At 40.3% G+C, this 11,399-nt stretch overlaps 1 protein-coding gene across 1 annotated transcript; it reads left to right on the plus strand.

The window, feature by feature from the left end:
• Nucleotides 1–2,346: 2,346 nt before the first annotated feature.
• On the plus strand, nt 2,347–7,876 carry LOC138106821 (transmembrane protein 14C-like). Its single transcript, XM_069008081.1, has 5 exons — nt 2,347–2,493; nt 2,697–2,780; nt 5,209–5,310; nt 7,022–7,109; nt 7,300–7,876. Exons 2-5 carry the CDS (start codon nt 2,705–2,707, stop codon nt 7,355–7,357), a joined length of 324 nt encoding a protein of 107 aa, XP_068864182.1. The 5' UTR covers nt 2,347–2,493; nt 2,697–2,704; the 3' UTR covers nt 7,358–7,876.
• The last annotated feature ends 3,523 nt before the right edge of the window (nt 7,877–11,399 follow it).

The following is an 11,399-nucleotide window of genomic DNA, read 5'->3' on the forward strand; positions in this document are numbered from 1 at the left end:
ACTGGAGTAGTCATTAGTATTTCTGTTTTCAAAGAGTAATTGGGATTCTGTTTTATTCTGATTCACTTCATCTGTTCCTCCTTATTTGTGTAGCAAGAGAAAAAGTAGAGAAAACCAGAAAAAAGATTGAGCCAAATCTGAAGACAGGAATGCAGGCTGGTTTAGGGATATAAAATAGGATGTAACTCCAGTTCAGCTGTATGCTCTGACACGGAAACAAAGTGAGCATCCTCAGTGCTGTTACAGAATTGTTCATGTGGCAGTAGCAGTATTCTCTTGGATGTCCATATTTACTTTATGTAACTGTTTTCCTACTTCAGATAAATGATCAGAGCCCCTTGTTTGGATATTCCATATATTTGATTTATGCAAGCTCAGTTTAATTCAACATTAAAGGGATTAAGTTTGAGCTTACACAGCTTCTAATTTTAATGATACCCTAAATGCTTGTGTTGACAAACACATGCGAATAATATACAACTTCAAATGGTTTGTTGACTTGACAGAAAGGTGCCAAACCAGATTTTTAATTCATAAGGCTTCTACAGTAAATATAAGATTTTAAAAGTATAAGCTTAAATAAGGGAACTGTGTACAGTGTTTTCATTTGTAAAGTGTTATGTCTATTTGATAGTGCTTATGTCCTTGACAAAATGTCTGCTACTACTAAACCAGTTTTTATCATTTGAATTTTTAAATACATGAGCTCATGGACACAGTCATCACAATTGCAGAAGCAGGCTTGCAGAAGCACCAGGAAAAAAATCCACTCAGCACATAATTTTAAGAATTAAAAAGCAAAAATTCCACATAAATTGGGTTCTAAAGTTTGGACTTAGAAGTAAATATTAGGCATTTGTAAAAATCCAAACTCCCTGTGTAGTAACAAAGAATTATGCATCTCATGAGACTCAGAACAATTTATGACCTGGAGACAGAGAAGAACAGTCCTTAGGGGAAAATCCATATTTTTTATACCTTGAGTGAATACTCTACTACTACTGAGTACTTGGCAGTTTGTTTTTGTTGTTGTATCTTTGTGTACATCTTTCTTTTCAGCGCATTTTCCATTCTAGTTTTCAGGGAACTGTTTAGAGTGGTAGAGGGGAGGCAGCAGTGCAGAAAGAGGAGATGTCAGCAGTGAGAAAGCTCTCCCTGTCAGAAGGGGTGGGTGTACATGACACTGGGAGAGTAGATGGAGCCATAGCTGCAAGAAACAACAGCTCAGTGAGCAGCATCTCAGCTGAGCCCCAGGTGAGTTCAATAGCTCCAGTAGCTGTGGATTTCTTCCAGTTTTCCTGTTTCCCCTCTTGGGGAATTCCTGTGCTGGATCACAAAGCAGAGCCAGTGAAGCTTGAACTTCATAGCTATTACACAGCTCGAATGGAAAAGGAAACCCCATCCAGTATAGCTTAGATGTGTGTTGGTTGTGGCACTTTGCACGGAGGGAGGAGATTCCTATTTAAAGCACTTAGGCCAACAAAGGAATTAAACTGCTCCCCACTTTCTGACCATTAGGCTAATTCATAAAGATGGGAAACTTTGAAATGCAGCTACGGGAAGCTGTGTTTTGCAGAAAGTACAGGCCTCTCATGTTTTATGCCTTCTATTATGAAGAGGAATTGAAGCCCCTCAGTTCAGGGATCTGGCTACAGGAGTACTTTTCCTTTTTATATGGTGAAACATCCATGGGAGGTAAGTGCATGGACAACTGGAGTAAAATCATGGAGGATCATTTACATTAACAAAGTCCATTTCAGTGCTTGGAAAAGAGAAAGTTCAGCTTTGTAGGCAGTTAGAAACATCTCTAAATTTTTCCAGATTAAAAAAAAAAAAGCAAAACATTTTCTTTACAAGATGCTTTCCCATCTCCCACTGTTGCATAACTTCTACAGCAGAAGACTCCTTTTTCTGTTGCACTAGCCTGTAATTTGGAGGTCCTGGAAATCCTCTACATCTTCCATACAAGAGCTATACTGAAATTACTGATCAAAGCTAGAAGCAGCCTGTAGGCTGCCCAGAGTTGTAGCTCATGCTACACCAAAACCCAACCCCAAATTCTCAACTGTACCACGTAACCTCACTTTTGGATCAGGACTAGGATGGACTGGGTGCACACTACTGCAGTTCTGCGGGAGCTTTGCCTCTCACTGAACATGAGCACAAAACTTGGTCTGTACTGAGTCATTTGTGGGCACCAGGGCTCGCTCGGGCATCCTCGACCCCCCCCTCCCGCCGTGCCGGGGGATTCCCGGGAGCTCTGCAAGGAGGTGGGAAGGCACCAGCGCCTCCTCCTCCTCCGCAACCCCGGGCTGCGGGGCGCACCCTGCCCTGCCTCCAGGGTGGGTTTTCCGTTGGATTTTGTGCTCGGCTTTTTCCTCCCTTTTCTCAGAACAGCCGGAAAAGGGAAGCGTTGGGCGGTGCGTGTCTCTCTCGCCTCCCCTTCCGCCGCCTGCTCCGCCCCGGGTGCTGCGGAGCGGGGCCGCCGCGCAGGTGAGACCCCGCAGTGTCCCTGTGCCCCCGGGGCTGCCTTCCTAACAAAGCCGGTTTCATCTCCTGAGCTCGCTTCAGAGCTTAGGCTTTAGGCAGGCCTTGCTCGTGGAAAAGCCCGCCACGGCAAAATGCTTTGCTTTGTTTTTTTCCTCCCCTGAAAAAGGTTAAGAGGTGCTGATCCTCACCCCAATTTTCTCTTCCAGTTTTCGGCATGGCAGTGGACTGGCTCGGCTTTGGCTACGCCGCCCTGGTGGCATCAGGAGGGATCATTGGCTACGCAAAAGCAGGTAGGGCGTCGAAAGGTGCTTCTGTCCCTCCCCCTTTCCTCCCACCTGCTTCTCCCTCTCCCCAGTAATTTGGTGGGAGCTGGGCAGCTTTTTACGAAAGCCTCCTATCTTGAAGTTGACCCAGACGTAAATGTTATCGGTTTGTGCCATGTGCTGGTAACTTGCTGCTGTTGGGGTGTGGTGGATTTTGAGTTGAGCTGGTGCTTTGGGCTGATAAGGCTATAATCTGCTTTCTGGTGGATGCTGATATCTGCACTGTGCTCTTTAGATGAACTGTCATAAGTTTGCTTCAGAAAGGCTTTTTCCCCTGCTGTTAAAAATACAAGCATTCTGTAAGTGTTCTGTATCTACAAATGACATAAATCACCCTTTTTCTCCCTTAAGAGATTTATTCCCATTTTAATCTTCGATGATAACAGTATACTGCAAGCTGCAGAGGGCTTTCAGAACTATCTTTTCTCCAAGTAGAGCTAAACAGTGCAAATCAGTCCTTAAACTTGTTCCTCTTCTGGGCTCTGCATCATAAGCTTACCCTCTGACCTACTGCTTTCATTTCCTGGCCTTTTTCTGAGTTAGCCCTCCTCCAGACAGAACTGTGGATTCATTCCTGCTGCAACACTCTCTCTTCCAGCTTTGAAAATCCCTAAGCCGTCTTAGTTTTTATGATAGGAAGAGGCACTGCTGAAGTCAGTAAGATTCTTACCAGTGCATTTGACTACATAGATGCTAGTGCCTATTCCAGTTTGTTTTCCATTGGCTTGATTTATCCTTTGGGTTGTGAGTGGAGTTTAGGACAGAAGGGACAATACTGAGGACTTAAGTAACTAATTGCATCTGTATTTTTCCGAGGCCATTATGAAAGGATAGGCGTCTTTCAAGCCTCTGGAACCCGATTGGGTGGATGTGGTTATGCTCAGGCAAGGGAATCCAGGTCACAGGATTTTTGAATGGGGAACCATTTGAATGGGAAACTCATATGGTGACTGCTAGAGAGGAAAAAAAAAACATACAAAGGAGCTATTGTATCCTTACTAATTACCTGGAGAAACCAAAAGAAAATGGAACTTTCATGCCTAGAGCTAAGTTGTTGATTTGTTCTTTTACGACCAGGTCTATTTACCCACACAGACAGGGGGCAGTAGTAGGTGCATTTAGAAGAATATGAGAACATGGCAATCAAAGAGTGAGTGAGTGAGTGATTGAGTGAGTGACTGATTGATTGATAAATTTTTCTGTCTTCATTTAGCAAGTTCTCTGGGTCCCTGTGTTTTGAGACATAGGAATTTCTTGAGCTGGAGGTAATGTGTTCTAGGAAGTGTATGTGTCATAGCTCCTTAAACAGTGCCTTGAGGTAAAATTCAAGGATATGATAGATGTTTCTTGCTTCACAGGCTTGTGGAAAGCATTGTAGCTCCCGCAGATTTGGTAACCCATACTCTGTGTAAAGCAGCCACCTACTAGAGAGTGCATCTTTTCCTTGCACATGTACAAGTATATCAGGTGCTTTCTATCATTTTTGTCCCTTCTTTTTATACCAGAAGCAGGATATAAAGCAATACTAGAGGAACCTTGTTGATGACTAAAGAATGATTACTTTCTGGAAGCAATATGCAGTCCTCCTGTAACATTGAGAGGAGATCTTTATCAGATTATCTTTTCAGTCTCAAGTCTTTGAAAGGTGACCTCAGAATGGAATATGTAAAGAACCACCTTCAATACCATTAGCCTTATAGAGGGCTTTCACCACTCACAGTGATCATGCCACTTCATTACTTGGTATATTCTATAAATCACCAATTTAGAGGTGGTATTCTTTATTTTCCGGTAGTTTGAGATTATCATTTATACTGAGGACTTGATTCAAAGTTTAGGTGGGTCCAGGGAACCTTCTTCCAAAGTCTGTAGTTACCTTTGGATCAAATCTCAGCTGTACTTAGGAGATATGACCTCTTGTTCAACTCTGCCGTGTTCCTTGGCAACTCTTTGAATGCCTTCCTGCCCAATTCCACCCACATATCCTTTTTTTCTGATCTTAAATCCTTACAATTTAATCCATCTACTTTACTGCCCCTCAAGAAATTTTCATAATACTGTTTTGAAACAGCGTGCTTCAGTTTGCGCAAGGAAAACACCAATTATTTTGTATTTCTCACTGTTCTTTGAATCATAAGTGTATTAATGTCTTTGCTGTTAGAGAACTAAATACTAATGCAGTATGTATCTTATGCAAGAGTAATTGAATTGTTTCTTGGTGCTGATCAGCATGGTCTCAATATCTTACAAAAACCCTTCTCTAATCTTTATAACAATGAATAATGAATGCCCATCTTTTTTTTTTAATTATTGTTGGTGTTTTACGAAACAGGTAAGCTGCTCACCAAGTTAATTTTAAAGTTTCTAATAAATGCATTATCTTCTACTTATTCAGGTAGTGTTCCATCACTAGCTGCTGGTCTTTTCTTTGGGAGTTTGGCTGGACTGGGTGCTTATCAGGTCTCACAGAATCCAAATAACGTTTGGGTTTCTCTGAGTAAGTAATTTAAAATTTTATTTAGAAAAGATTATATTTAGCCTATATATTTTGAATGGGTACCTAAAAGTCTTTGCAAAAGAGTTAAACAGGGAGTGTTACAAATCTAATTTCAGTTCTGTCTAAACTTTGCTGAACTGGTGGCTGCCAACACGCATCTGTCTCATACTGATGTGTATGAAGGATCATAGTGCAAGGGAAGTGCTAATAAGTGGATTTCTGACCTCTGTGTGCCCTGGTTTTGGCTGGATACTCCTACCTTGAGCATCCTGCAGGAGGCTGGAAAATTTTGGGAAGTGAGATTCCCCTTCTGACTGACCATACCCCTAGCAGACTATTTTATTATCAAAGAAAATGGCAGAGACTGTGACTGGCTTATTTTTATATATGACAAATATGTGGAATTACAAAGGTGTTGATGCCTGGGGAGGTTTAAGAGAGAAGCAAGCTTCAGTAATGCTGTTTCTTCCTTCTCAGAATTTAAAGAGCCACCACTGACTATAGCATTTTTTCACTGAAGCAGTGACACAGCATCTTTGACATGTGAAAATCAGGAGTGAAAGGGGAAGGCCCAGCATTTCCTCCACTTCAGCTTTGTTTACAGGCAGTCCATTTCCACACCTACTGGACAGGCCAAAAGCTGTGCGTGGTCAAGCCTTGATAACTGGAATACTCTGCAAATACAGCGAGTTTAAGAAGTGTGAGGTCAAGTGTTTTCCCAAATAGGAGAGACAGACACATTTCTGTAACTCAGTAGCATATGGAGTCTTTTCATCCTTCTCATGCTTTAAAGTTTTTGGAGAAGATGTGTTCTAGTGCTGTTTGAAACAAAATTCCATTGCGTATTAGACTACGGTCCCAGTCTCCTACATATCTCCTTACATGGGATTAGAAGACATCAATGAGAATATTTAGGCTGGTGTTAAGGAGGAAGGATGCCCTGGCTAGGACTGAAGATGAACTGGATCCTGCAGGACTAGTCATCACATAGCAGCAACAGTAGAGGATAAAAGAGTTGTTGGAACAACATGTTGTGTGTAGCTGTTACCACTGGGTAGCAGATGCATACTAAGGCTAAGGATTTCATCAGTGTATGTTTTCCTTACCTTTTTTTTAGCATTCAGTCTTTATTTGAGATACCATGTTCCAGGGACTGTCCTTTCTATTTTACTGAGTGAAACTACCTGGCTCCTATCTCTATGTCAAGTGGTCAGGGACAGTAGCTTTAACTCTGATGGTTGGCACACTTCGTTTTGAAGTCTTTTGAAAACATAAATTAGCTCATTCTCAGAACATGCCTACAAGTTAGACATGAAAATGCTCCCTCCCTTTTTTGAGAAGTGGGGGAATTATGTGGACAACTTTCATGATTTCCCTGTGTGGGGAAGGAGTGAGTTCCAGAGCAGTGTATCATAAATTACTTCCAGTCTCAAAAAGAGCACATTTTGAAAAACAAATTTGAGGAGTATGTGCAGAAGCATATGGAGTACACTGTCTGCTAGAGCTTGATGTAGAATACTTACTCTTTACAAACTGAGGCATTTTAAAATTTACACAATTTATTGACTCTCTTAGTCCATCAAGTGAAGTAACCCTGTTTCTCTTTTTACTTGATGCTGTTGCTTCTCTCTGTTCTGTTACTTTTGAATTCTGTTATGTTTCTCCCATACACACATCTCTGCTGACTGAACTGTGCAATCTCTCCTTTAAGTTACGTCTGGAGCACTGACTGCCGTCATGGGAACAAGATTTTACAACTCCAGAAAATTCATGCCTGCAGGGCTAATTGCTGGTGTCAGGTACAATACAGTATACTTTTTTTTAACCTCATGTGTGTGATTTCTTATTTGCTTAATTAAGCTGAGACAGAGTGAACCATATTTTGTGTATCATTTTTCTTCCAGTGCACCCCTTACGTGAAGTATTTGAAAATGAATTGACAAATTGTTGTTATTATTGTTTAATTATATTATTTTTCCCCTTATACAGTTTGCTAATGGTTGGAAGATTAGCACTGAAGATGTTGGAAAAGCCCCAGGATAAGTAACTGTTAATTTTACATCTTAATATTTGGAAAAGGAAATCTGATAATGAAGTTGCATGAATGCAGAAGTGAGAAGATGGAAAAATTTTCCATATCAAGACATTTTCTCCCGTTTTTATATAAGGGGAACAGACAGTTTATATACAAGGTGCCATTTGTTCCAATGATCAGATAGAGCTGTATGTGTATAGAGAGAAATGGGTCCTGGCTCTGATTTTTCCAGACATGTTTCAATGTATTTTAATGCTTCCATGTTTTTATATTGCAAAATATACTGCTGACATGTATGAAGCAGAGAGAACCTGTAATTAAGAAAATATCTACAAAGAGGCACCAGGAATAAGTGGCTAAGTACAACAGTGTATCTCAGACCTTTTATACTGAGTATTACAGCATGCTTTACCTGTTGCATTCTGAATTGATATACCATGTCTTTATAATGTCAAACAGATCTTGCCTTTTTATTGTTAAATGATGCTAAAATGATGCTTTTCTATAAGTAAAATCTGTTACAAACCTTTATTTGGCATGGGTTTTTTGTGTAATTTCTGTGTTCGGAGACAGGGGTACTTTTTTTCACCTTGCTTTCTCAGTGGAGGTCTTTGGAGTGGACTGTTAATTTCCAAGGGCTGTCTTTCAATGATATTTAAAAATCACTTTATACATGGAGGGACAGAAGATTAAATTAGGGGCCTTCATTAACACTGCATTAAAAAAGTTGGTTGAAAGGGATTTACCCCGTGGATTAATTAAGTGATTAATTAAGATAATTGAGCAGTTGAATCTGATCTAGACTGTATAACTGGAATAAAGTACCCTAACACTATGTAATTCTGATCTTACAGGCTTATTTGACAATAGAATGTATCAGCATCTTATTTTTATCTCTTAGGAGAGTGGCTGTGCCTCTTCAAATCTGTCATTATTAGAAAACCCTGGAGTCAGGAGGGTTCCTTGTTCTGCTGGGATGCCTGAGGACTGAAGTGTGGAAGAGGCATCAGTGCCATCTGGTGCTTTTGTTGTCACTCCAACCTTGACTGCTTCTCCTGCACTGGCTCTTGCAGCTCTATTAGTGCAGGCACAGCTAACGTGGGCTTAGCACTGTGATGGAAGGGAGAGGCAAGAAATGTGTGAAAGAAAATCCTTTATCAGCTTATTCTTTAGTGATACATTATTATTGATAAATTAGGATTCTTACAGTGTGTACCTTTATTTTAAAGTGATATTTTATGTATTGACTATTTAAGATTTTACTTTGGGACCTTTATACCACTGATTATATCAGAACCTTGTCAACTGCTTCACATGATCATGGCAAAGCAGGTTTAAATTGACTTCCATCTTACACACTTTCCATTTTGTAGTGTTTACAAGAATTTGTAAAAAATGCCTCAAACTGCATAAAGCAAATACCAAACTACATAATTGCTCCATTTTGTTGGTCACTTCAACACCTGTATTTCCTTTTCTGAAAATGGTATTTAGTAGTGTTGAGTCAAAGTGACTTTTCTACTGTTGTGGATCAATGACCACCCATATGGTAGTAGATTGGAAGCTGCTGTAGTAGAAAGTAGTAATTACAAGCAGATCTCTAGATGTTGGGCCAGTCATGCTGTCTGTTACCAATTCTCTTAGCAAAAGTTATCAAATTAATTCCAGGTTTTTGAATATATTGCATATTGTAACCTCTCTTGTTTCCAGGCACTTAATCTGTAAATAGCCTCATCTGTACAGGATGAATGTGCAGGGAGCAACACTAAAAACATGTTAAAGCACATCTGAAATTCTAGTCTCAGTTAAGTCATAGTCTCTTTTGACTGTACTTGAAGCAAAATCTAACAGAAGTTTTGTAATAACCTTTTTATATTTTTAAATCACCCTGTGTCATTGAATAGAAAATCCCATCACTGATACAGAATTTTCTAGAGCCATTCAAGAATTAAAGACATGAATATCCTTTCTCCAGATTGTTCCTGCTTTTAGTTTGATTGTTAGCTAATTCTAAAAGATTTCTTTCTGGAGTTTTTTTCCACTGTGAGTGGTCTCTATGTAACTTGAGATAATTACTTTTGCATTAAATCCACTGTGGCTATGCCATGACTTGAGTGGAACTTCATGTTATGAGTTAGCTTTGACATGGGTTTTGGAAAGAGTGATTTAGTTATGTTTTGGAAATTAACTGCTAAAATAACTCGTAAAGTAAGGTTGTTCTGTTTAAAGCACACTCTGAAAATAAAAATATTAGTTTAATATTTCTTACAGTTTCAGCTGTCAGCACAAGCTGAAATGAATACTGATTTTTTTTTAAAGGTCCAGGAACAGGAAACTAGTTTTGCTATACAAATATTGAGTCACCAGGATTCAACAACTCAGAGTTTAATCATGCATCCAGAACATTACAGAATTGAGAGAAGAAAAGAATTTGAGTTGTCAAATCCTCGTTTCATAGAGTGAAGGCCCAGGTCCTCCATTCCACATCTACTTGCCTGAGATAAGCTGGGTGGCAAGAGGAGATGTCAGGTATTTTACCTCTCTGTTGAGTGGCTTGCTCAGGACCAGAGGAAGGAATTTCCTATTCACTTTGGTAGGTAGATGATCTCTTGAAAGTAGGAGTTTGCCCTAAATTTTTTTAAGGGGAGCGTTTAAACCTATCTTTGTAATAGCAGTTGCTGACCTTAAGTCCTGGAAAGTGAGAGATGTTGGGCTCCCTTCAGTTCCTGCTATGGATGGGTTCAAGTTCCCTGAGGTTCCTTGCCTCAGGCCTCAGGATATCCTGCAGGGAGAATTTTGCCAGGGGAAGACACACCACAGCTGAGAAGAGACTGCAAAGTTCCTGGGATCTGTGGTAAAAGGATCAACTATTTTTTAAGTCTTCTTTAAAAGCTAAATAGTAACTGGCAAGAATGCAGAAACATTCTGAAGCTGTGCAATGGAACCCAAATTCCTCTCTGCCCAGCATGGAAAATCCATGGGACCACCTAGATTTTACCTGTATGTTTACTTCAGGCTAGCTCTAGGGTCTCCAATTATGGATCTTACCTGTGGTGCCCCAACTGCTGATACTAAGGCAGCATCACATACATACAGGTTTGGAATGTTACAGAACACCCAATTAGTGAAAATGTGAGCAAATATTTTGGGGGAGAGTAAAAATATTGGACAATTGAGTGCCTCCATGATGGCTTAGTCTTTACAGGTACAACACTGAGACCTCTAGTACAGCAATAATATACTTAGGCTCAATTGCACCATTGTGTTGAGGTTACTCACACATTGATAGATGTCACTCTCTAAGCTGTTCTTCCAATTAATGTGACATTTGCAGGTAGCAAAAATCTCTTTGATTTACTGCAACTGTGTAGTATAGTCTAAGAATTCTGGTAATGTTACACTAGCAGTACAGGCAACTGTCTTTCACAAACCAGCCAAGGAGAATGAGAGGAGGATGAAAGATGTTCCAAGTGGAATGGTTTAAAAGGGAAGTAGTCATGTGCTGTCCTACTTTATCCCTTGTTCTAAGAATATGGTACAAGGCTGTTTTAATGCAAAGTGAGTCCCCTAACTCTTGTTCTGCTGCAGGCTTTGAAAGTGCAATTTGCCATGTCCCAGTTCTGTCAGTCATTGTGCTGGGAGCTGTTGGCACTCTGTCATCACCAGCTGAGGGTCAGTCTGTGCTGAAACTAATATGGCCTGAAGTATTACACAATTATCCTTTTGTGGTGTTAAAATTGCTGGCTTCTTGGCATTACAGCCATGCTTTCTGACTGCACAGCTTAATCACCTGGAAAAATGGGAGGGGAAAAAAATGCCAGGAGAACCTCCGGGCAGTTATGACAGAAGGAGGAAAGCCTGTTTCTGCAGAATCCCTACAAGTAAAAATGGAAAAATGTTGTGTCAGTAACAGCACAGAGGCATCTACCCTCATCTCCTCTCCTGCTTCCTTGAAATTCCATGATGGAACAGATCAAAGTGCTGATGTTTTTATGCAATATTCCCAGCTCAGTCCAGTGCACAAGTGACTTTGGGTGTTCCCTTTATTCTTTTT

This window comes from Aphelocoma coerulescens, chromosome 2 (assembly GCF_041296385.1).
Source record: "Aphelocoma coerulescens isolate FSJ_1873_10779 chromosome 2, UR_Acoe_1.0, whole genome shotgun sequence".
Classification (NCBI taxonomy): Eukaryota; Metazoa; Chordata; class Aves; order Passeriformes; family Corvidae; genus Aphelocoma; species Aphelocoma coerulescens.